Raw genomic sequence first — 25721 nt, 5'->3', positions numbered from 1 at the left:
AACTAAGCATTTTGTCTTTTTTAGGGAAATTAAGATGTTAAATTTTCTGGCGATTATATTAGATTGGTGCAGCATACGTTGCAAATCGTTTTCACTTTTAAGCTGATTATTCACCAGATTATTTTAAGCTGTGTTTCTCCCATTTGGTATCCTTTTTTTAGGATATACCCTTATATATTTGGATATATTTTACAATAAGGGGATACCGTCCTTTAATTTAACCTGGTCAAATGCCTTCTTAAGGTTCACGAAACATAGATATGCCGGTTTGTTGTATTCTAATTATTTCTCTTGCACTTGCCTTATTATAAATATAGCATCGGTGCATAATCTTCCCGACTTAAAACCTTGTTATTCTTCTGCTATTGTTATAATTTCATTCAGTTTATTTATTATCACTTTGGTTGGTAATTTTAGTGTTGTGTTTAATAAATTAATTCCTCTGTAATTTTCCGGGTCCGATTTGCCTCTCTCTTTGAAGAGAGCTATTAGGATGCTTGATCTCCATTTTTGGGAATTCTGTTTTGTTCTATTATTTTTGGATTAGTTTTAATAGTTGTTTGGTCAGATCTGGTCCTCCGTACTTTAGGAGTTCGTTCGGTATTCTGTCCTCTCCTGGCGATTTTCTTTTTTTTTTAATTTCCTTAATGCTTCCTTTACTTCTTCCTCCTCAATATTTACATCTTCGTTTGTCGTCACCTCTGGTGTTGGTGGTTCATTATCGTCCTTTAGCAAATAGGAATCGAAAGTAGTCTACCCATGTTTCCTTCTGAGTGTGTTTCGTTTCTATTATTTCGTTCATCTCTTTTGTTTGTCCTCTGATCATTCTCTACATTTCTTTTTCTGTTCCGTAGAAGTCGTGTTCCGTCTGCTTTTAGGTGAGTTTATTAAAAACTAAAAACTCTAAAAATATACAACGACATGGCGCTTAAAATCAACAACATTCGCATGGACTTAAAATTAAAACAGTTTATCCAACATATTACTTATAATATAAAAATGTTTTCGAACCTTACAGTTTGTAAATTAATAACAATATTGTAAAAAAATAACAAATGATTTTAGTCCAATACCTATCTCTGTATTTATACTGCCTACAAAATTTAATAATAAAAGGTAACAATGCAGCTACTAGTTCAAGGCAGCTTTATTTATAGATTTCGAAAAACATTTTATTATTTTAATTTTTATAACACCTAACATATTTAATTGCGTTGAGGCGTTAAAAACTAGAAACATCTCGACTGGTCTATATTTTCACTTGCTGGCACGTGATTTGGCAACAGAAATAGATGATTGTTGAATTGTAGTATAAATAATACTGACAAACAAATTACAATTTAACCCTAAGTACTAATCAAATCGTATTTCGAGTGTTATTAAGCATAAAAGTATTCCGTGATTGTGAAAACATGATTCTTGAGGATCAGCTTCGGCTCAAGCTACTGGAGGTTACAAATGCAGAGGACTATAGGTACGTAAATATAAAAGAAATTATGTTGAGCTAAAAACATTTAGTACAACAGATTAGTTCAGTTTGAAAATAATATTAATACCACAATTTATTTTTAGGCTTATTCTTATCTAATTTTTCTTATTTGTATTGAGTTATTGGCGCGTTGGATATATCTGTTTTCATAATTTATTTTGTCAGAGACAGACTTTTAATTCTACATAATATAAAAAGAGATTATGATATTTTTGTGATGGTTTAGTTACAGACTGTCTCATTCTCCTTTGGGTGTCGCCTACGGTGACTATGGAAGATTGTATTTGTGTTTGCCGTAAAGACATTAGGTTTCCCGTAAAGTGTGACAATTAATAGTTGAATTGAACCCCAATAAAAGTACTATTATAGTACGCTACATGTTTGTTTTAATTTTTATATTTTTAAGCTTGTGTAGTTAACGTACTTTCTCAATCTCAAAAACTATCTAATACAAAGAACTTTTCAAACAAAAGTAAATATGGACCTGTTCTTCCAATATTTACGTTGAAGAGAATGGTACTCTTCAGGGGTCTGTAATAAGTTCCACATTGTTTTTAGTTGTAAAAAATGACATATTAAAAGACATATCTAAACCACTACAAGCTTGCTTATATGGAACAAAGAAACAAACATTACATACCGTAAAATGGGGTGAATAGGAACAATGGGGTGAATGGGATGAAACCGCCATTGGGGTTCAGATTATTTCACGTTGATTATTCTTTATATATCTCTTATTAGATAAAAAATTGACTACGGTTCAATTGCCTACTCATCTGCAACCAAAAGAATGCTAAAACTACTTGATCACATACATAACAATTCTTATAGAATTGCGCTTGGTGCTTTTTGCAGAAGCAGCATATCGTTCATTTGGAAGACGAGGGTTACATCTCAAAATGTTAAAGTTTTTTTTTATTGCATCAATAGCTTCCAAATAATGTCTTCTGCTATAGAAAAAATGGTTACATGTGTAAGTACGCTAGTTTCCGAGAGATGGCAGATGCAACTCTTTGTCGTTCCCCGAATTTAACGAGTTGACTATGAAAAATACAGTTATATTTCAGTATGTACTTGACCTTTTTTTACTGAACGTTATTCGTTTTAGAGAATACAGTTATATCTTTAAATATAATTGACAAAAGATAAGTTAATATAATTAAAAGGGTGATATTTGTGTTTGGACCCATTTTTCTCAAAGGTAATATTATTTCTATACATTTATTTTTAGTATATAGAGTTATAAGTAAAGATATACCCATTTTTCTTAAAAGTATAACGATAAAAGTGAATAGTATGTTCTTATAGAAAGTTACTTTCTGAGTTGTAACTTTCTTTTAGATAATATATCATAAAATAGAAGCAATGTAGTGTACGTAAAAAGTAGTTTTGTGAAATGTAACCTTATTGTTTAAAGATATTTTGTTATATTTGAATTATTTGAATATATATAAAATAACTATATTGTATATATATATATATATAAAATAACTATATTGTATATATATATATATATATATATATATATATATATATATATATATATATATATATATATATATATATATAGTAGTATTATTTTAGGTTTAATTTAATTAGACAATAATGCTTAATAACAGCCGTACGAATCGTATTTTTGCAAATCTTGAAAATGATTCATCATGATTAAGGCAATTATACAAGATAATCATGACAATTCTTTTAAAGATGCACAAAACATAATGTATGATAAATGTAATACAGTAAATACTATAGAAACGACACCAACAACAAAGTGGGTAATGGAACATTTTGTCAACGAAAATTTAGAAAATTCTCGTGTTGTTAAGTTCTTATTTAGATCGAAAAAATACGGATTTTTTGTATAAAGAATATTATTTTAGATTTTATTAATAATACAGACCCATCTGAAAAAATCTTCAGCAGCCCTATTATGATAAATGATGACACATGTTTCAATGGAAATAATAATTTTTTGGGTAAGATAAAATACAAAGATACACTGCTTTAAAGTTACTAAAAATGTGAATATTATTATAAGTGGTATTATTCTTATTTTTAGAAACTCAATTACCTAAAATAGCTAAGGATAAAGGTACTTCATCTTCAAGCAGTGACTCATCTTCAATCAGTAACTCATCATCTAGCAGTAACACAACTTCGGATACAGACAACAGTTCACAACATTCTAAAACCGATCCTTATGGATCAGATGACAGCATGCAGATCCTCTTTTTAATCCACCTGTCATTAAAAGTTAAATTAACAGGTAATGCAATTAAAAAAAGAAAAGTTAAACATCCTTCAAACAATGAAAAGGTGGGTAGGAAGAAACTTCGGCAGCCTACAACGTGGCAACAGGTAGACTCAAAGAGATTGCGAAATGGCGGAGAAGCCTATTTATCTACCAGAATTGTTAAAAATACAGACGGCATAAAAACCAAATCCAAAATATTACAGCCAGCTAAAACCCTTTTACCACCCTGCGGAAATAAATGCAAGTTAAAGTGTTCCGAAAAATTAGACGAAGCACAGAGAAACAAAATATGTATTTAAAAAATACTGCTCAACACTATTTTGCCCATAAAATAAATAACTCATAAATTTTTTTTCTCCGGACATGGACAGAGTGAAGGGGATAGTGTCCACGCTATGATAGAAAAACAGATAAAAAAATATAAAAAATCAAGTCCAATATACGTACCTGACCAATATGAGTGCAATATTCGGACAGCTAAAAAAACTGGAAGTCCATATATAAAATACATGAAATGGGTTTTAATGACGTGTTGTATCTTAAAGCTTTGTGTGCAGACTTACACCTTACTATTCCCAAAAATTTTAAAATATCTGATGTGATGATCTTGATGTTAGATCGCAACAATCCTACTATTCTTTATTATAAATCATCTTTTAATCAAGCAGATTGTGATCAAGTGGGAATTGTGCGTTCTAGGCGTGAAATTAATATCAATAATATTGCTTTAAAGAAAGCTTTTACAAAAAAAGTGGGAATCACTGAAGCTAAGAAAAATGGACTGTTGTCTTTAATAGAAAAAAAGCGATGTGTTCCTGAATATTATTTAAGTTTTTATAAAAATTTGTAAAGAAAAACAATCGTTATTTTTGTTGCTTTATGTTTCATCTTGTGTTGTGTAATGGATACAAACTAGTTACGTAGTTTTTTATGTTTTATTAATCAGTTTTATTAAATAATATTGATTTAATGGCATTTTTACTAATACTTTACCAATAAAATTTCTAAAATGTAACTTTATGAGCAAAATCAATTTCTTCAAAAGATAATATTTCTTTATTCAAAAGGGTTATATCTAAGTTTTTTTTCTAAACCTGATATCTTAAAAAAAAACAAAAATTTGTCAGAGCGATTAAAAGATCAGAAATCAATCATACTCAATCATTAAATCCTACAATATCAATAAACACTGCACAATATAAATGAAATAAATTGATGAGAATTTTAAAACCTCTCTACTGAAAAAGTGAAAATTCTTAGATGTACATGGTCGGGTTCTGACACCTGTACTATTACCCGTACTATTTACTACTTTTGTTGAGAATTAATTGCAATTTCAGTTTAAAATAAATTTCGATTTCCACTTCGGAAGAAGAAACGTTAAAATATAAATTTTGAAAACTATTTCTACGAGGACCTATTTTAAACTGAAAGTGTGGTTAATTCTTAATAAAAATAGTATTTTGATTCAAAATAAAACTAATTATAAAATTTAAAAATTAAAACAATTACAAAAATCTTATAACTTTTTTATATGTATATAATTAACAAACTTTTAATTCAAAAATGCTCTAAAATGAAAACGCTATATAATATATTATAATCCTAAAAAATTAAGGCCATTACAGATCGCTGTTTTGTACATTTTGTTTCCTAAACTGAACGTCTTTACGAGGAACTAGTATAAAGAGAAAACCAATATTTTTGGCCGATTGCACGTATAAATCTATAAAACAGGTACATTAATTCATGTAATGTTTAGCGTCGTATTTTCTATGTGCTAGTAAATGGAAATGAATTCGCGCGAGTAAGCTCAGAATTCTGCTTGTTAATTAAACCGCAGTTATAGGGTTCAGAAGTAACGAAACACTTTGATAAATTACAAAATTTGCAACTTTAAAATGTGCAAACTTGATTTGAATATAATTTACATAACAGGTAAAGGAATACAAGACACCTTTATGCAAAACGGATTCTCTTTTAAATCCAAAAATAATAATAGTTATAACATAATGGTTGCAAATACATTTTGGTGAGTTAACAAAAAATGTTTTTCTGTTTTTCTTTATAGTTCAACTTTGTAAGATATTTTGTCTTTTTTAGCAGCTCTTGATAAGAATTGTAAACACAATTGAAAGCTCGAGGTATTAAATAGTTCACCAATAGCTCCTTTTATTGACTCCAACCCATCAAAAACATTTATATATTTTTTCCAAACGAGTCACAAGTACTTCTTTTTTCTTACTCTATATATATATATATATATATATATATATATATATATATATATATATATATATATATATATATATATATATATATAGCAAAAAATCTCTTTACTGCTTTCATCGACTACAAGAAATCATTTGATTCAGTGCTGCATGAATGGCTTGTAGATATATTAAAAATATATAAAGTCATATTGCAATCAACCGGGGCCTATTTCAAGGAGACTCGCTGAGCCCACTGTGGTTTTGTCTAGAAATGAACCCCTATCCCAGCTATTGAACTCAACTGACACAGGTTTTAGCATCAAAAATAACACTACTGTTGTGGCAAAGCTTACTCATATATTGTATATGGATGATTTAAAACTATTGGCTTCTACTCGATGCCACCTGGATCAGATGCTGAAAACAGCGGAAAATTTCTCTAATGACATTAGTATGCACTTTGGCCTCGACAAGTGCCGTGTCTTAAATATAATCAAAAGAAAGGTCCAGCCCGGTGAATTCGATATGCAAAACGGCCAGAACATCGAGGCCATGGGTGAAAATGATATGTATAAATACCTCGGAATAAAGCAAGCGCAGAAGATTGATCATAAGCAAATGAAAACTAAGATAACTACTAAGTTTATACGAAGGATAATACATCTGCTTCGTTCACACCTTAATAGTAAAAATTTGTTTAAGGCACCAAACACCTATGCATATTCCGCGCTTAGCTACTCATTTGGTATTATTAAGTAGACAAAAACGAATACAGAAAATTTTCAGCGAAAAGTACGAACATACCTCACAAAGTCACAAAAACACCATCCTCGAAGTGCAGTAGAAAGAACGACATTATCGCGGTATTTGGGAGGACGAGGACTTATGGATATAAGTGAGCAACTAGAAAAACACATTACTAATTTATGAACTTATTTTCAGGCGTAGGCTGAGACATCTACTCTACATCACGCGCTTTGTGCAGTAGAAGATACAACAACAATCAAACTGAGGGAACCAGAAATGTGCATATAAACCATCTTACTAATGACGAAAAAATGCGCACCTGGGTGGGTAAACCTCTTAACGGGCGACATCCTAATGAGGTCAGTCAAGACCACGTCGACAATAAAGCGTCGAACTATTGGCTGACACCCCGAGAGTTGTTCGCTGAAATAGAGGGTTCATTACTCGCCATTCAGGATCAGGTTATACCAACCAAAAATTACCTGAAATGTATCGTCAAAGATCCTCAGGTCCAAAATGACAAATGCCGATATGGATGTCAAGCTTAAGAAACCATCCAACACCTTACCGGGGACTGCCAGGCATTTGCTGCAACTGAATATAAGGAACGGCACGACTTAGTAGGAAAGATCCTTCATCAAGAGATAGCCATCAAACTGGGACTTCTCCAAACAAACCATCTTCAATATTATCAATACGTTCCTAAAAGTATACTTGAGAATGATAACTACAAGCTATACTGGGACCGCACTTTGCTCACAGACCAAACAGTGGTACATAATAGACCAGATCTCATACTAGTTAACTAGTTATCTCATAAACTAAATAGACAAACAACAATAATTGATGTGGCGATACCCAACAACAATAATCTTCGTGTTAACAAAAAAAAAAGATCGCCAAGTACAGGAATCTGGAAATTCAAATACGAAAACAGTGGAGAATGGAAAGTATCCAGGCAATACGTATTATTCTCTCTACTACTGGAATTATTCCGAAAAACCTCCTAGAAAACATAAGAAAGCTAGGTCTGAATGAACATCTCTACAAGACCATGCAGAAAGCTGTACTTCTCTTAACTTCCAGATGTGTACGAAAATTTTTAGGAGATACTCCGGCATATCAAGTCACCTAGGGCATAACATGGAAAGAGTCCCACCAGAGCTCAATCCTTTTGATACCGTAGGTATCTGGGATGAGTGAATTTTCCCCTTAGAGGGAGTGTGAGCCGTATGGCTGAATCTGGGACGTAATATATTAAATAAACATTACTTTTTTTTAAATTTTTTTTATAATTATGTTTATTTACAATCTGTCATTACAGAATATTAAATAAATGTGGAACTGGTTTTGAGCGTAAAGTTTAGTTTTGAAGTAGGTCTTGGGACCAGGTTCTATCTAATCTCCTAGGGGGTATACCATTGTTGAATAATTACCATACTAGCTCATTTTTGTGGTGAATAGTACATTCATTTTGTGACTTCGTGGCTCTATGGATTTCTTCTTTGATGAAAGAAATCTTTTATCGTCGTTCAAAGTCGCAATGAAGTGTTTGATTATTTACGTACCATGGTGCATCCAGTACCAATATTAGCACTTTAGATTAAAATCTTTAAATTGTATTCAGCTACGATAGTTTCGCACAGCTCCAAAGGCGTAGCCGGTAGAACCAGAGAGGTTTGAGTAAGGCTTTGTATAGAAGAATTTTGTTTTGGATGTTGAGTTTTGATTTACGTCCAAGGAGCCAATACATTTGCCGAAAGTTTAAGTCGAGCTGTCTTATTTGGACTGGATGTATTTTGCTATAAGTGAGACGATGGTCAAGATGAAGGCCAAGGTATCTAGCATCTGTTACTGTTGGTAGTCTCATACTGCCCATTCTTACAGGTAGGCATGTGTTGTGGCGGTTTATAAATATTATTTGAGTTGATTTTGTTTTGTTTACTTTTCACTCTTTGGTGTACCAGTCACTGAGTATGTCCAGATGATTTTGCAGGTCCTCTAAGGCTTGTATAGGATCTTTATATACAGCGAGTATTGCCACGTCGTCAGCAAAAATAGTGATTGTAATATTATTAGTCTCTGGTATATCGGCAGCCTAAGTTATACACGCCGTACCAAAATGTTTGGCAAAAAAACTTATTCCCTTGAATAATTAGTTTATCTTACCTGTGATTCACTTGTACCGATATGAATTGACGGCATAGTCTCTAAAGTTGTTATTACATATTGTAGTCTTGTTTTATATGTGATTCATGCTGGGACAAATAACCCATTAAAAATATCTCATGGGCTAATAGACTAAATATTTCAACAAGCAAAACGTTTCGTTGTTTATTAATGCAAATTATAGCTCTAGTATTAAACAAACAGTAGTAAGCATTAAAAAATTAATTGTGAAATATTTTTTGGAAGGCTCTGATAAAAATGTCTCTTTTATATTTATGCCGGTTTGATTTCACAGTTTGATTTGGTCATTTCGATAAGATTAGAATAGCTGTTATTAACCAGGTGATGGTTCAACTGCACTAATTATAATTTAAAAATAAAAATCGACGTGTTTTTATTTTTTCCACATTATATCATTCTATTAGGAACAAAATTATATATATATATATATATATATATATATATATATATATATATATATGTACTAATTCTTAACCTGTTATGTAAATTATATTCAAATCAAGTTTGCACATTTTAAAGTTGCAAATTTTGTAATTAATCAAAGAGTTTCGTTGCTTCTGAACCCTATATCTGCGGTTTAATTAACAAGCAGAATTCTGAGCTTACTCGCGCGAATTCATTTCCATTTACTAGCACATAGAAAATACGACGCTAAACATTACATGAATTAATGTACCTGTTTTATAGATTTATATGTGCAATCGGCCAAAAATATTGGTTTTCTCTTTATACTAGTTCCTCGTAAAGACGTTTAGTTTAGGAAACAAAATGTACAAAACAGCGATCTGTAATAGCCTTAATTTTTCAGGATTATAATATATTATATAGCGTTTTCATTTTAAAGCATTTTTGAATAAAAAGTTTGTTAATTATATACATATAAAAAAGTTATAAGATTTTGGATAAAAAAGTTATAAGGAATTGTTTTAATTTTTAAATTTTATAATTAGTTTTATTTTGAATCGAAATACTATTTTTATTAAGAATTAACCACACTTTCAGTTTAAAATAAGTCCTCGTAGAAATAGTTTTCAAAATTTATATTTTAACGTTTCTTCTTCCGAAGTGGAAATCGAAATTTATTTTAAACTGAAATTGCAATTAATTCTCAACAAAAGTAGTAAATAGTACGGGTAATAGTACAGGTGTCAGAACCCGACCATGTATTGGAGTTAAGGCAGCAGATATCGTTCATTTGGAAGCAGAGGGTTACATCTAAGAATTTTCACTTTTTCAGTAGAGAGGTTTTAAAATTCTCATCAATTTATTTCATTTATATTGTGCAGTGTTTATTGATATTGTAGAATTTAATGATTGAGTATGATAGATTTCTGATCTTTTAATCGCTCTGACAAATTTTTGTTTTTTTAAGATATCAGGTTTAGTTCATAGTTACTCTTCTGTCGAGAATTTTATGGAATTTTAAGCTTTTTAGATCAGAATGTAAACTTATATATACATTAAACATATGGAAATTTAGGCTTTTCAGATCAGAATATAAACTTATATATAAGTTAATAAATAACACTATTTTCAATCCATAATTATTCACAAAAGTTCCCACAACCAAATTTACTTCAGTGTATATTTAGTTGTCTATAAAGATGGCTTACTCAAATATATTTATAATATCATAATAATTATGATATTATAAATATATTTTTAAATTATTATTAAAGTTATTATTAAAATAACCAAATACATTGCAAAATAAAAAACTTTTTAAATTTATTATTATGCTAATTTCTTAAGAATGCCCTCATATAAATACTTTTTATAATATTCTCTAGTATATAACTTATAAATTATTTCTTTAATCAATATTTAAGTTCATTCTAGATTACCTTCGTTTCTCCTACATTTAATATTATCTCAATATATATATATATATATATATATATATATATATATATATATATATATATATATATATATATATATATATATATATATATATCTTCTTCTTTGTCAACCATTTTCCATCCACTCCTGAATGTAGGTCTCTCCCAATTGCTTCCATCTTTCTCTATCTTGCGCCAATCTAATCCACTGTTTGCCTGCCACTGTTCTTATGTCATCTACCCATCTTTTTTGAGGCCTTCCCGTGCTTCTTGTTGTCGTCCTTGGTCTCCATTCTAGAATTCTCCGTGTCCACCTGTTGTCATTATATCGGGCTACGTGACCTGCCCAGCGCCATTTCATCGTATGTTAATATAGTCTAATTGCTGCTTTATAGATTCTTGTTTTTGTGTATTTTCTTAGGTGTTTGTTGTTATATATATATATATATATATATATATATATATATATATATATATATATATAAATATATATATATATATATATATATATATATAAATATATATATATATATATATATATATATATATATATATATATATATATATAATATTAATATTCTAAATATAAAAATATTTTCAGGCTGATGTTACGAAATGAAGAAGATGCTTTGTATCCACCTTGGTTCTTTACATGGGTCGACAAGAAACTAACTGCCTTTGCGTGGCCTCAGACGAGGGGAAATTTGGAGTATCTTTGGCAAATAGGTAAAATATTTTGGTTTAATAGAATTTGATTACCTTCTTGATTTTAACTTGAATTAGACTGATTTTTTTTTTGTAAAGGTAGGCACTTTAGCAAATAAGTGTGCTATGAATAAAAATAGCGTGAGCATCTTATCCAGTTCTGATAAGAAAATGACTCATCATTACAAACACCTGGTTTCAACTTTGAAAAAGGCATCTGTATACATGGAAATCTCTTTAAGATGGACAACTAGTAGTATAGTATAGATTAATTCTTAATAAACCACCGATTTCAAAACAATAATAAAGATGTAAAAAATTAACAAAGACAACTAAGCTTAATAGGATTTATTTCGAACTCCGATATTTTTTTGACAGCTAATTCCTCTCCACTGCTTTGATCCTGGAAAAAACGCCAATACGAGCGCCTGCCATTTCCCGTACTCCATCGCTACTGAGTCCCACACATTTATGCCATTCAATTCCATTGTCATTAATGTAGCTATCAATCAAATTAATTATTTCTTCAGCTGTTGTTCTTGTTAACAGAGATTTACAAAATAGAAATTCATCTTGAATAGTATTTTTAAAATCGTATCTTACAAAACACATTAGATTAGCATTATCTGATATGTCTGTACTTTCATCAAATTGCAAGGAAAAATAGTTACACTCTTTTAAGTGACCTATAATAGTTTCTTCAATATTATCTTCCATCTCCATAATCCTACAATTCATTGTGTTATTTGATAGAGCCAGCGAATTCACTTGCTTTTCCTGCTTTTTATCAAATATCCGAGATGTTACTATGTTCATTGCTGAAACTAATAATTTCTCGGCAATTGTGTGAGGATAATCGGTTTGAGCAATTAATTTTGATATTTCATAAAAAGCCAGTATAAGGTTTTCAGATTAAGACATTCTGAGAAAAATTCAAAGACATAGTTCCTTTGTTTTTTGGTAGCTATTAATTCTCTCTTTTTATTTATAAAAAAATCTATTGGCTTACCACTCTATCCCTGACTCTTCAATTCTAAGTGCCGCTTTAATTTTGAAGGTCTGATGGCCTCATTTGAAAGTGCAGCATAACAAATAACACATAATGGTTTGTCATCAATACCCTTTACAAAACCGAACTCTAAGTAATCATCAGAATATTGTCGGGTCCAGGACTCCTTTTTCTTCTTTGTGATAGTTGTAGGCTGTGCATCGAGCAGCCGTTTATAATTACCACTAGTACCTGCCTCTGATTGGACATTACAGGACTCTCTATTATTATTGTCGCTCTTAGAACTTGTACTCGGCTGCAGGTTACTCGACGGTCTGTTTGTACAAGTCTTAGATTTTGTATTTTGCTTTATAACAAATGTATCCATCATCAAATTCAACGTAATCAATATGCCCAAAAAATACGCGTTCTCTGGCTTGACACTAAGCTTAAACTGAATGAAATAAAAGAAGCAGCTATGCAGCGGATGGAAATTTGTAATTTTATGGATATGGTAGTGGGAGGTAAAAATAAAAGCGGTGGCGTCAGTCAGAACTTGGCCTTAACCCTTTCAGTACGGGGCCTTTTTTTATTGTACTTTCCTTACCACCGGCACATTTTGGATTGTCTCTGCGCCGGATGGCGTGTATGACCGTCACGTAATAAAAGTTTAAAAAACCGTAACAAGGAAAATCATACAGTGAAAAAACTTTATTACATAAGAAAAACCAAAGATTTAAATGCTTAATACATAATAAAAAACTCAGGACTAAACTAAAAGGAAATAGAAATAAAAAGTTAACTTTAAAAAATCGGCTAATTGGTGATAAATCTTAAAACAGGGCACTACACGTAACCCAACATCACATTCTCTACACATGTAGCTGCTTTCCTTTCTTTTCTTTGGTCCTGCCTTTGTCTGGGAGCAAACTCTGCATCTCCTAGTGGCGCTTTTCTTTCCCTCTTTCCTTGGAACCAATTCCGGAAAATGTCGTTCTGTCAGTCTTGAATTCCCTTGATCAAAATTAACTAGTTGTGCCTCAATTGCTGCATATCTGAAACAAATATTTTTATTAGAAACGTTGATTGCCAAACTTAGTGCTTTAAAATACCTTTAGAACAACTGCCGAATAACTTGTGGAACTTTGCAACTGGGACCTTTTTCTGCATGTTGCATCAAAAACATTGCGTGGGCATTTAGTAAGGTAACATCCAACGACTGAAAGAATAGCTTGACATACCAGTTGATTAACTTACGAGTGCAATCAATACTACTAATCATCATGTTCGATCTGTCGACGGCACCCATGTGCTTGTTATACTCTACAACGCATAGAGGTTTCTTTATGTTTTCCTTTGTAATTCTGCTTATCTTAGGAAGTGTTATAATTTGATTTTCGTACATTGTTGTCAGCATAACAACATTGTGCGGCGGTCTTTCCATTTCAGGTCCAACATAGTATCGCTGCTTCTCCAGACGACTTCACCAGTTTTTAGCTGCTTTTCAAACAATGGCATCTGTTTTCGGTTTTGTCGTACCGTGCCGCAAGAGTTCGTTGTGTTTTGGAACAGATAATTTGACAGAGATGGACTGGTATAAAAGTTATCAGTAAACAACGAATGCCCTTTATTTAAATAAAGGCTTAATAGTTTAGCAACAATGGCTCCCGTAACACCCAGATTCTGATTTTCTTGGCCTTGTATATTTGTTGCTTTACCTGCATATATTATGAAATCTAAAACGATGCCGGTTTCGCAATCACAAAGAACGTATAATTTTATTCCAAACCGATGCCTTTTAGTTTTTATGTATTGTTTAAAACACAACCTTCCTTTGAACAAGACCATGCTCTCATCTATAACTAAATTCTGGTATGGATAAAAATGGTCCTGAAAGTTTATTTTTAATTTTTGCATTACGTGGTCAATTTTATGCAAACGATTATTTACTTGCACTTCCTCGTTATTACAAAATAGCAAATAACCGCGAATTAGAAAATATCTGCCTCATGACATTCTTTGACGAAAAATTGCCGTATGGAATAAATTATCCTGAGATCACTCCTCATTTCTAATTTCTTGACGCGTGACATCAACATAATTAGTGCAATAAAAGCATACAGTTCAAACCACTTTCACTTTGGTCAAATTCGTGTATTGGAGGAACAAATTCGTTCTTGGTCCCAATTAATTCCTGTTCGCTTCGCTGCAATATAGCTTCCACATCCTCTAGTTCGATATCAGGGCGATATTTACTGCCGATGTCCTGAAATGGCTCTTCTTCACTAAGGTACAAATCATCCTTATCCATAGCGTTAAAAATGTGTCTAATGTCACGTTCGTCTAAGCCACAATAACTGGAATCTTGTTGCTAACGCTTTTGGCCACGTGTTGGCCTTTCAGAGGGATCGGCACGCTCTTCCGCCGACATTTCGAGTAAGACTAACACCACTAACACCAGCAAAAAAATGCAAGCATGATGCAGGATGCAGACAATCTGCCGCCAGTCGTCGTATATTTTCGGCATCGCCGAAATATTCCGCCATCCGGCTATGCGGTCAACCTTAACGTTGACTTAAAATTACGGCGATCGTCTGTAATGAAACGAAAGTTTCTAAAGGTGTCGCATCGATAAGACAGTAGGCCAATGGATACGATTAAACAATGTCGGATATATACGTCAGCCGGCCGGTGGGTACATTCTTTAACTGACGGATAAATCCGTGGGCCGTACTGAAAGGGTTAAAAAGCAAGATGTGAAACGGCGGGGTGAGGCGACCCGGCATTTTGCTTTCGTGATCCGGTACCGGGTCGCGACCCATCATTTGGAAAACGCTGCACTAGAGGACTAAAATCAGCGTCAAAAAACAATCTAATACAAAATACCTACATTCTTACTGACCACCGGATTGTTTACATTTTGGTACATAACCCCTTCATGCTCTCACCTCTTTAATTAACACACATCGTCTATACTTTTAACATACTTTAATATTTAAAACCGTTTTTTTTTCTGCGATTTTTTATATTGTCATCATGTCTATTATAAATGATTGAGCGTCGGAAAGTCGGAGCCATAAAAAATCAATCAATTGATGAAATTATTGCGATATGTGATAGGTAATTTAATAGCAGCCTATTGACGATTTAATACGTAAATATTATTTATAGAAAAATATATGGAAGCTTTATTTCGATACAAAATCACGATATTTATATTGGGATTTGTGTATTTTTAATAAATCGATTTTGAATAAATTCTTTTTATATTAAAGTTACAACCAGTATAATTTTTATGTTAATTTTCTTTATAAGTTTAATTTAACCAATTAAAAAATCACTAGGTTTTGAGTACATAAGTGAGTAATTGTTATTGGTTACAAACATAAAAGGATATTTTTAAAGTTAAGTTAGTTCTTATATATATAACCCATTTAGTCCAGTAATTCGTACGGAAAATATAACCTTACGTCCATATTCTGTCGGATTACATGGATTTATCTGAACGGTAAGTGCAGAATCCATTTAAAGTCCAATTTGTACATTTTTGCCACTGTTTTCATGGATTTGTGGCACGGGGCATTGTCTTGGTAAAATAAAATTTGTTCTTAAACAAATTAGTCCTTTTCTTTGCGATTTTGGTCTTGAAATGCTCCAATAAACCAATATAGTAGTCCCTGCTGATTTTTTCTCCTTGTTTCAAATATTAAATAAAAATAATTGCATGTGTGTCTTAAAATACAGAGGTCATAACCTTTCCGGTGGATTGTTTCGTCTTTAGCCGCTTTGGACGACTTTCTCCGGGTACTGTCCACACTCAGATGACTGGCGATTTAATTTCGGAGTAAAATGATGGATCCATATTGCATCCATTTTGACATACCGATGCAAAAACTCTTTGACATACCGACTTATTTTAGTTAAAGGCATCCAAACAGCGTCGAGATTCATCAATTCGTTGTTGTTTTTGCTCCAGTGAGAGAAAACGCTCATTTGAAAAACAGCTTTCCCCTACTCAAATATTTATGTGTAAAAGTCAAAATGCTATCTATTGATAACTTTAGAGTGTCAGCTATAACTCGCAACTTTATTTTGCGATTTTTGTAACAATTTTAAATTTTTTTCGATGTTTTCGTAATCGTAAATAACTACATCATTTGTCCTTTGGAAACGCTCAGAATCATTGGTGTCGGTAATGGTTGTGGTTTTAAACCCATTGAACCCAACACCGTAACTCGTTAAGCAATAATCCGAATGACAAACATTTTGATAGTTCTTCTTCTTCTTCTTTTTCTTCTTCTTTTTGGCTTTTATTCTACGTAATAATCAGCCAGAACATTTGTTTTGTTAATTTTTGGGCCACTGTCGTGTATGTGTCGTGTCGAGTCTGAGAATATATCTCATGCCCTAGATGATTTTTCTGAGGATTCGGACGATAGCGTCGCAGATCCAGACTGTAAGAAAGAAAATAGTTCATGCAAAAGACGTATTGGTACAATTACGTCGTCTGAAATAAAAACCGATTCTGATGAAGAAATGCAGCTACCTATCACAAAATATAACTTGACCAAATCTTCTTACCAACCAATAAAATTCTCCCACACCCAGTTTACTAGTAAAATTGAACCTAACGTTGAAATTAACACAACCAATCCCCTGTCAATTTTAAGCTTATTCCCGATGAAACAATATTTACTGCAAAATGATGACTAAAAGTAATTTGTATGCAATCAAAAAAACATTAAGTTGGAATTTTCATTAGAAGAGTTAAAAGCTTGTCTTGGCATGGTTTTATACATGGAGTTCAATTACGTTCCTAATATGAAACTATCATTCATTCCAAAAGAATTGAAAGAATTATGCCCTTAAAGAGATTTCTGAAAATTATGATGTTTATACACCTAAATGATAACACGAAGATGCCGCAGAAAGATTCTAAATCACTTAAAGAAGAGGTTTACATGTGTTTACAACCCATCACAGAATAAAGCTATATATGAATCAATGACTGGTTTCAAGGGACTCTTGTCAATGAAATAATACCTTCCTATGAAGCCCATCAAACGGGGATTTAAAGTTTGGGCTTGTTGTTGCGCTGAGACAGGTTTCCTTCTAGATTTTGATGTGTGTACCGGAAGGGGAGATAATAATGATGGAATGGGCTTAGAAGCTTATGAAAAGTTGTTCTCAAATTGTCGCAGAATTTTCGCGGAAAAAATTATTGTCTATATTTAGATAATTTTTTTAGCAGCATAAGGCTTGTTGAGAGGTTAATCATTGATAATATCTTTTTCCAAAGTCTATATCTTTTTTTGTGGAACAATTAGACCAAATAGAAAAGACTATGAAAGCCTGACAAAGAAATGCCTCATAGTGATTACGACTTTACACACGCAGATGATGTTGGAATTTTGAAGTGGAGAGACCGTGGTACTAAAAGTGTGGTAGTCATATCTTCTGTGCTTCCAGTTAAATGAGGATAATAAAGGCATATAGTAAGTACATGGAAGGAGTAGATATGTTTGACCAGAATATGTCGCAAAAGAAGAAAGGCTGTCCCAGAATGATAGAGGCATATAATAAGTACATAGGAGGAGTAGATAGGTTCGACCAGAAAATGTCATTCTACTGCGTAAATCGCAAATCACGTAGATGGTGGATAAAGATTTTAATACCTGTTTGAGACTTGCGTTGTAAGCAGTTACATAGTATACAAGATTGCAATGAAAAAGTAACGAAAGAAGCCTTTATCACAACTTAAATATCGGTCGATTTTAGTCAACTAATTGATTGGTAATTTCACCTTTAGGAAGAAAATGGGGTACGCTCCAGGCGCAACAAAAGTGTGAGAAAATTCTGTTAGGCTTTCAAACATAGGTCATATCCCAGAGAAAATCAATAGAAACTGTCGATGTGGCTTATTTATAAAAAAAGTAATATGATTTGTGTTAAGTGTAATATGGAGATTTGTAAGGGGTGCTTGGCACCGTTTCGTAAATCTTAAAGCTTAAAGAGATATACAATTGCCAAGTATAACTATTTGTGATGTTTAATATTTCATTGTATGTATAACTATAAATTTTTCATTGGTAGGAAATTATTATCCCACTGAAATTTATGTGAAAGCAGGAAGCATTATAGTTTATTGGTGTAAATATAACACCGGTTAATTTGTTTTATGGTTCAGAAAATATTTGGAAGAGCCACTTTAATCCGGTATTGTATTATGTTTTTTCTTTTATTTTGTATTCTTTTTATATATACATAAATATATTTATTATTATTATATCGTATTTTTAGAAAAAAAAAATGTATAAAAATGTTTAAACCACAAATTGGAATAAAATAGAATTCCGCTCTATCGTAATAGAGCTTCAATAAATGAATCCTCTCTTAAGAATTGCGATTTTGCGCCAAAGAATTTTATACGTTGTTACACAGGAAATATTGATTTACCGCGATTGAGTTTAAGGTGTATACAATCTCTCAATAAATCCATTCTTTATTAAGTCAAAACCTAAAGATCGCCTGATCAAAAAACATCTAGATTTATGAGCCTACGTTTAAGTATTTAAAAGAAATGAGTACATGTTTATAAAATGTTAACCGTATTATCCCTTTATAACATTAATTGTATGAATCACGCAGGGTTTGTAGACTACAAATACGATTGAGCATAGATACTTAATGAACCTGCTTTTATTTTATTGCTTATAAATTATCGTCATTAGCCCTGCAGTCCACTGCGAGACATAGGTCTCTTCTTCGATTTTCCGAATTTATTATTAGCTTGTATATGTTTAAACCTTTTTTTTAATAAAGCAAAGTTGCCGCATCCACTAAAAGGTTATTAGCGGCGTTATCAGTAAACAAAGCTTATCGATAAGTTTAGATTCGGTAAAAAATATTGACTGATCTTAGGTAATTTAATAAGTTTTTTACTGGACAGTTTTCTCCTAATACAGCTCGTAGAATGTTTGATACATTATTTATTGAACGTTCTCTTTGATATTTTGGACACTCAATTAACTAATGGATGACAGTAAGAGGCGTGCACATAGATCGCGCAAGGGGCGTTCACTGCTCGAAAGTAGTTATCAGTTTGTGATCTTAAATAGTGTGTCGTATACATAGGCGCGGTACAATGGTTTAAATAAACCGTGTACTGGTACTAATTTTCCAGTCGTGTATCTTGTTTTAGGGATCTCAGTCTGAATTGCGGTAGAAACCATTCGCGCTACCACTGACCGATCACTTTTTGTTTAAAAAACAGTTTGAGATATGTAGATACACTCTAGCACACTAATTCAGATTCCGCACTTGTTGCTGTATCACGAGCACTTCTGTCTGCCTTTTCGTTGCTGATAATTCCTATATTCGATGGAAAATATATTAATTTAGGACGTATGTTGTTCTCTTGGAAATTTTTTGTTCAGTTTATATTAGGTTCTTTAAAGGATGTTTGGGATACAGATGCTGCATTGCAAGAAGAGAGCAGAGCGAGTCGGAAGGAAACAGCGGTTCTGAAATAATTGAGAGGTTTGCATGTTTTAGGGCACGGAACCAAAACGCCAGAGTTAGGGTCGAAGGTTCCACATCCGCAGAAGTAGAAATTAGGAGGGGAGTTAGACAAGGATGTGTTCTGTCGCCTCTGCTGTTTAATCTTTACTCCGAGTTTCTATTTAAAGAAGCATTGGGGGATTCCAAGGATGGAGTCAATGTGAATGGCGTAAATATCAACAGTATCAGATACGCCGATGATACAGTGTTAATTGCGGATTCTGACTTAGGTTTACAACGACTCATCGACAAGACCAACTCGACCTGTGAGCAATTTGGTATAAAAATAAACATTAAAAAAACCAAAGTGATGTCAATCCGAAAAAACCAAAACGTACCTCAACCTTGCACAATAAATGGGCACATTTTAGAACAGGTCAATAGATTTAAGTACCTGGGATGTTGGATCGATAGCAGCCTTAATCCTGATCTAGAAATAAGATCGAGAATAGAACAGGCCAGAAAATCTTTCGAAAAAATAAAAAAACTGCTTTGTGATTCTCAAATAAAACTCTAAATTCGACTACGTTTATCAAAATGCTACGTCTGGTCGACTCTTCTATATGCAGTTGAAACGTGGACCCTTAAAACATTAACCGTAAATAAATTGGAGGCCTTTGAAATGTGGATCTACCGGAGAATACTCACAATTTCATCGACATCGCATACCTCAAACGAAGAAGTGCTGCATAGAATAGCTAAGGAAAGAATACTTTTTAACACCGTAAAAGCTAGAAAAACATCATACCTAGGCCACATACTGAGAAATAATAAGTACCAATATGCCCAACTTATAGTGAAAGGAAAAATCGAGGGAAAGAGAGGGCATAGGAAGGATAAGACTATCGTGAGACTAGACTAGACTAGACTAGAATAACAGCTGAAGATAGAGAAGAGTTTAAAATTGTAGTAGCCAACCTCCATTGAGGAGAGGGTACTTGAAGAAGAAGAAGAAGAGAACAAATAGTTCTCATGTGAGTAACAAATGCACAGCCAATGCTATCATTAGATTTAGAGGTATCGGTGAAAATGTTTATGCAGTTAAGGTCAACTCAATAATTTTGTTTGTTGGTTTTTTATTAGTAGTTTTGGAGAACTCTGGAATAGAGGTGTTCCAATTAGAGATATCTATTAACCGCATAGCCGGAAGTTGGATGTTACTCTAAAACACGACTGGGATTAATGCGTCAAATTTATTCAACATTAATCTTACTTGTATGTAATAACGTTTTCCAGTACGAGGTCGATTAGAGAAAAGGTCGAGGTTACTTTCGGAAAATGTATTTTCGAAGAGTAGATGATTCTTATTGGCAGCTATAGAAAAAGTATGTAAAAGTGTTAGAAGTGCTCGCCTTCACTACAATGATGGTTCTTCAGTTTTGAAATATAAGCTTTCTATGGGTGACGCATGACGTGTGGTGTCACCTCGGGGGAACAAATAAGGGTCTAACCACCTTATGATATCCCTGGGTGCTCTGTAGGGGGCTTCGAATATACTGTCGAGAGCTCCTCTACTTAAGTCCATTTTCGGGTTATGGACTTGGAAAATATTTATCTTCGGTGTCTTGCCTTGAAAAAGGCAAGATATTTCTTACATGACAATTTCTTCGTCGAAATAAAACACCAAGTTAAGTTGAAACAATTCTCAGCCTCAGAGTATGGAAAATAAATGCAGGAAGCAGAGCCCCGAGAGCACTAAGCTCTCGGAGAGCCCGTGAGGGACTGACCTGGCTGACCTGAAAATCGCCAATATTTATATGCGCTGTTCTAGCGATAAATAAGGATTTCCAGGTCAAGAGCCAAGGGGAAAATTCGAGGCGGGACGATGCGCATCGAAATGCGTACTAGTCCAGAGACTATGGCATTCGATGACAGTGGAAAGTGACGAGGACGATCCGTAGTGCGGCTATGTGGTATGTATCCAGCGGTTTTAGAGTAGTCTTGGTTGCGGAGGCATAAAAAGTTTAACGGTTTTTGATTTTGAATCTGAATAATATTTTATACAGAAGCAGCAATATAGAGAAGTCAAACCCCAAAAGCGACTAGATAGGGTTTTAATTAAATTGAGACTTTTGTTGCAAGTTGGTGCCAACTGTTGTATGTGCTTTTTCAGAAAAGCTTTTGATTTAACCACATACCGAGGAATTTCAATGAGTTAACGAAGGGAATGACGCTTTTGTGGAGATAAAGGACTGGTGCAGGGGATGGTTTTTTTTAAACAGCATACCAGTTGTCTAATTGGAATCCTGTACTGGCTGTCTATTCAGCTAGCTGGTTTAAAAATGTATGTCTGTATGGCTCTCTGGTTTTTAAAGACTGCAGAATTGTGTCTTTTGCTCATATATACGAATATTGCAATGTTGCCAAATTTCATTGAATATTTACAGTAGGTGTTGTTTTGCTAAAATTCAGTGTAAAGACTATACTGCAGCATTATTTACTTTAACAGTGTTAATTGATAAAAAATACTTTAAATCGGATATTTTCTTTACTTTTTTTTTTCAAAATTTACTTATTGGAGTAGAAGTGTTTATTTCAGAGACGTATTTTGACCATGAGATTTTTTCTTATTTTTTATGATTATTTGGGTTCTTTAAGTTAACATAAAACTATCACATTTTTAGGAATGCGACATATTATTACATTGTGTCCTGAAAAAATTCCAAACATAAATGAATCAAAATTTAGTTGGACTTATATACCAATTGAAGAATGTACAGCACCTAGTATTGACCAAATTTTTAAGTTTATCAGAACCATCCAGATGTGTAGAAAACACGAACTGGTAAGTTACTTATGTCTAAAATTATTTCAGGTACATAAGAGAGAAAATTTTGCTATCAATATTTTCGACTGGTTGCACCATATTAACGAAACATATTTATTTTTTTACAATAATAAATGTACAATTATCAAAAGATATAGTAGTTTGTCCCTTTGTTTCTACCAAAGCATGAGTTTGTGTATTATTGACCGGTAGTATTTGGGAACTCGAAGCTCTAGCTTCATTTGTTGTTCTGAGATTTTCGATCAACTTCTGGTGGTGACTAGAATCCAGCTGCAGATATGGTTTTGGAGAGCATGCATTTGAGTGACACCGTTAATTTAATTAACTCCTGTTCAGAAACACCTTGCGTGAATAAGGCTGACACAGCTGGAGATCGATAAGAATGGTTTGTTATTTTATGTTTTTTTTTGTCTATTCTATATGATTTTTTTAGCTGACAGTTTTTGAACCAAAATTCATCCTTCTAGTTGGGGTGAACGGTAAGAAACAGTCTGTTTGATAAAATCTTTGATCCCCTTTTTCCATTAACTTAAAAAAATCTAACTGGGCATAAATTTTCGTTTGATGAATTTCTTACAAGCCATTTTCTGATTACCAAACTTTTCGAACCGGGCCTTGGTTTGTTTTGGAAAAAATGCTGTTGTCTTGAATTCGGCCCGCAAATTCTTCCATAACATCAAATTCCTTCTGGAAAAAGTGTATCTTACAGTTTACGGTCTCACTGAATCTCCAACCTGGTTCAAATGTATACACACTGGAACAACTGTTGGAACAGAAAAAAGCAAAAAATAGAGATATACATTTGGCATTTGTGGACCTGAGAAAGGCGTATGACTCTGTACCAAGGTCAGAACTATGGAAGGCAATGTACAAATTAGAAATACAGACGGAACTCATAGAAGCTACAAAAGCTCTGTATACAGAAAATAAAGTGTCCATTAAAATGAGAACAAGAATCATAGGAGATTTCACCACAACAAAAGGGCTCCTGCAGGGTTGTTCCACATCTCCAACCCTATTTAAAATATACTTAGAGAAAGTTTTAACTACATGGAAAAGAAAATGCGAAGGCATGGGAGTACCGGTACGGAACGAATACCTATATACGTTAAGATTTGCAGACGATCAAGTAGTGATTGCACAAGACCAAGACGACCTCAGCTAGATGATAAAGAAAGTACAAAAAGAATATAGCAAGGCTGGCCTAGATATTAACCTCGCAAAAACAGAGTACCTATCTACAAGTGAAGAAGACATAGAAGATCTACAGATTGATGACAACGTAACAATCAAAGGAAAGGATAATTTCAAATACTTGGGGTTTATAATTACGAAAAAGGCAACAACATAGGAAGAAATTACACAAAGATTAGGACAAACAAGAACAGCAATCCGACAACTTAACTCAGTATGGTGGGATAGACACCTAAATATAAAGACAAAAACAAAACCAAAACATTAGTGCGAAGTATTATGACATATGGAGCTGAAAATTGGATCATAAACAAGAAAAATAGCAGTAAGATAGTAACAACAGAGATGGAATGCCTGCGAAGATGCTGCAGAGTAACAAGAATGGATAGGAGAAGTAATGACGAAATAAAGCAAAGAACATCAATAGAAACAGACATGCTACTATGTATAGAACAAAAAAGACTGAAGTAGTATGGATATGTAAGAACTAGCGACAGCAGATGGATAAAGAGAATAACCGAATGGAGCCCCATAGGAAGGAGGAAAAGAGGACGACCCCGAAAATCCTGGAGGAACGAAGTAGATGAAGCCATGAGTAAGAGAGGTCTAACCGACGGAGAATGGGATAACAGAGAGAAATGGAAACGGTTAAGGTTATTTGTCATAAAAAGTTAAATGGTTATTTGTCACAAAAATGTACAAAACATATCAGTCTTTTGCAATTAATAAAATATATTCCTTTCAGTTGATAACATGTAACTGCATTTCTTTACCTTTTTGGGTGTGTGTATTACATCTTACTGTTCTAGAAACATATTCGTTGAGTTGATTTAAATAACTGTTTTCTAATTGGTGCTCAATAAGATCTAATATTTTAATAAAATTTTGTCTATACATTTTAGCCGGTTGGAATTCACGATAGGATGGGATTAGGCCGTACCGGTGTGATGGTGTCTATATACCTAATGTACTTCTACAGAATGACTGCAGATCAAGCTATAAAGAATCTAAGGTATCATCGACCAGGATCTCTTGATAGTGTGGTTCAAGAAGAATGTGTCCTTAATTACCAACCAAATGCAAAAGAAGCTAACGATAATAGAATAAAAAGAATGATGAAAAATAGTAACCATTTTTTAAGTCTTTTGCAAGGGGAAGATAGGCAAGGTATATGGGGACTACCAAAAGCAGAATATTCAATAAATAAATAAAGCCTTAATATATTTAAAATAAATAATAAAAATAAAAAAACATAATGTACATTATAAACGTCCTACATGCTATAATTTATTTATTTGTTATGTAATCTATAAATTAATAGAATTGAAAAGAATAATTGGTTTTTTTTTTATTAAATCTATTATAAATAAAATATTTACGAAGTTTTATAATGTATTAAAGAAGAATATATAATAATCATAAATATTTATTTTTTATAATAAAACTTACCTCAAATATTCCAAAAAAAATCTGAAAAAAAATGTTTAAACAAATTAGATGGTTTATTTAACAACCTAATTATTTTAAATAATACATATTCGTAATGTACGCAAAAAATACATACAAATTAAAAAAAAGAAAAGTCGAAATCTATAAACAAGAAACGGAGATCCAGTTAACAGCTCCTTCCCCCTCCTGCGCTCTCACTAGTTTCAAAGTCGACCAATTTTGAGGACGACAATTTTAAAGCTGTGTGAACGATTCCATTAAAATGCAATCTTTTTCGAATTTTCCACGTTAAAACCTTAA

The 25721-nt window shown here is 32.7% G+C and overlaps 1 protein-coding gene across 1 annotated transcript; it reads left to right on the top strand.

Moving 5' to 3' along the window:
• Window positions 1–1233: 1233 nt before the first annotated feature.
• LOC140440791 (dual specificity protein phosphatase 23-like) lies at window positions 1234–25308 on the top strand. Its single transcript, XM_072531154.1, has 4 exons — window positions 1234–1474; window positions 11339–11463; window positions 22615–22775; window positions 24875–25308. Exons 1-4 carry the CDS (start codon window positions 1413–1415, stop codon window positions 25181–25183), a joined length of 657 nt encoding a protein of 218 aa, XP_072387255.1. The 5' UTR covers window positions 1234–1412; the 3' UTR covers window positions 25184–25308.
• The last annotated feature ends 413 nt before the right edge of the window (window positions 25309–25721 follow it).

The sequence above is a fragment of the Diabrotica undecimpunctata genome, chromosome 5 (genome assembly GCF_040954645.1).
Source record: "Diabrotica undecimpunctata isolate CICGRU chromosome 5, icDiaUnde3, whole genome shotgun sequence".
NCBI classification, from domain to species: Eukaryota; Metazoa; Arthropoda; class Insecta; order Coleoptera; family Chrysomelidae; genus Diabrotica; species Diabrotica undecimpunctata.
Note: the sequence above shows the minus strand (reverse complement) of the source record. Positions and strands in the feature narration are given on the sequence as shown.

Excerpts from the sequence above, each read along its gene's own strand:
- LOC140440791 (XM_072531154.1), top strand. The coding sequence starts at position 1,413 with ATGATTCTTGAGGATCAGCTTCGGCTCAAGCTACTGGAGGTTACAAAT. Across the intron at positions 11,464-22,614 it reads GGAGTATCTTTGGCAAATAG|GAATGCGACATATTATTACA; the intron begins GTAAAATATTTT and ends TCACATTTTTAG. Across the intron at positions 22,776-24,874 it reads TGTGTAGAAAACACGAACTG|CCGGTTGGAATTCACGATAG; the intron begins GTAAGTTACTTA and ends TATACATTTTAG.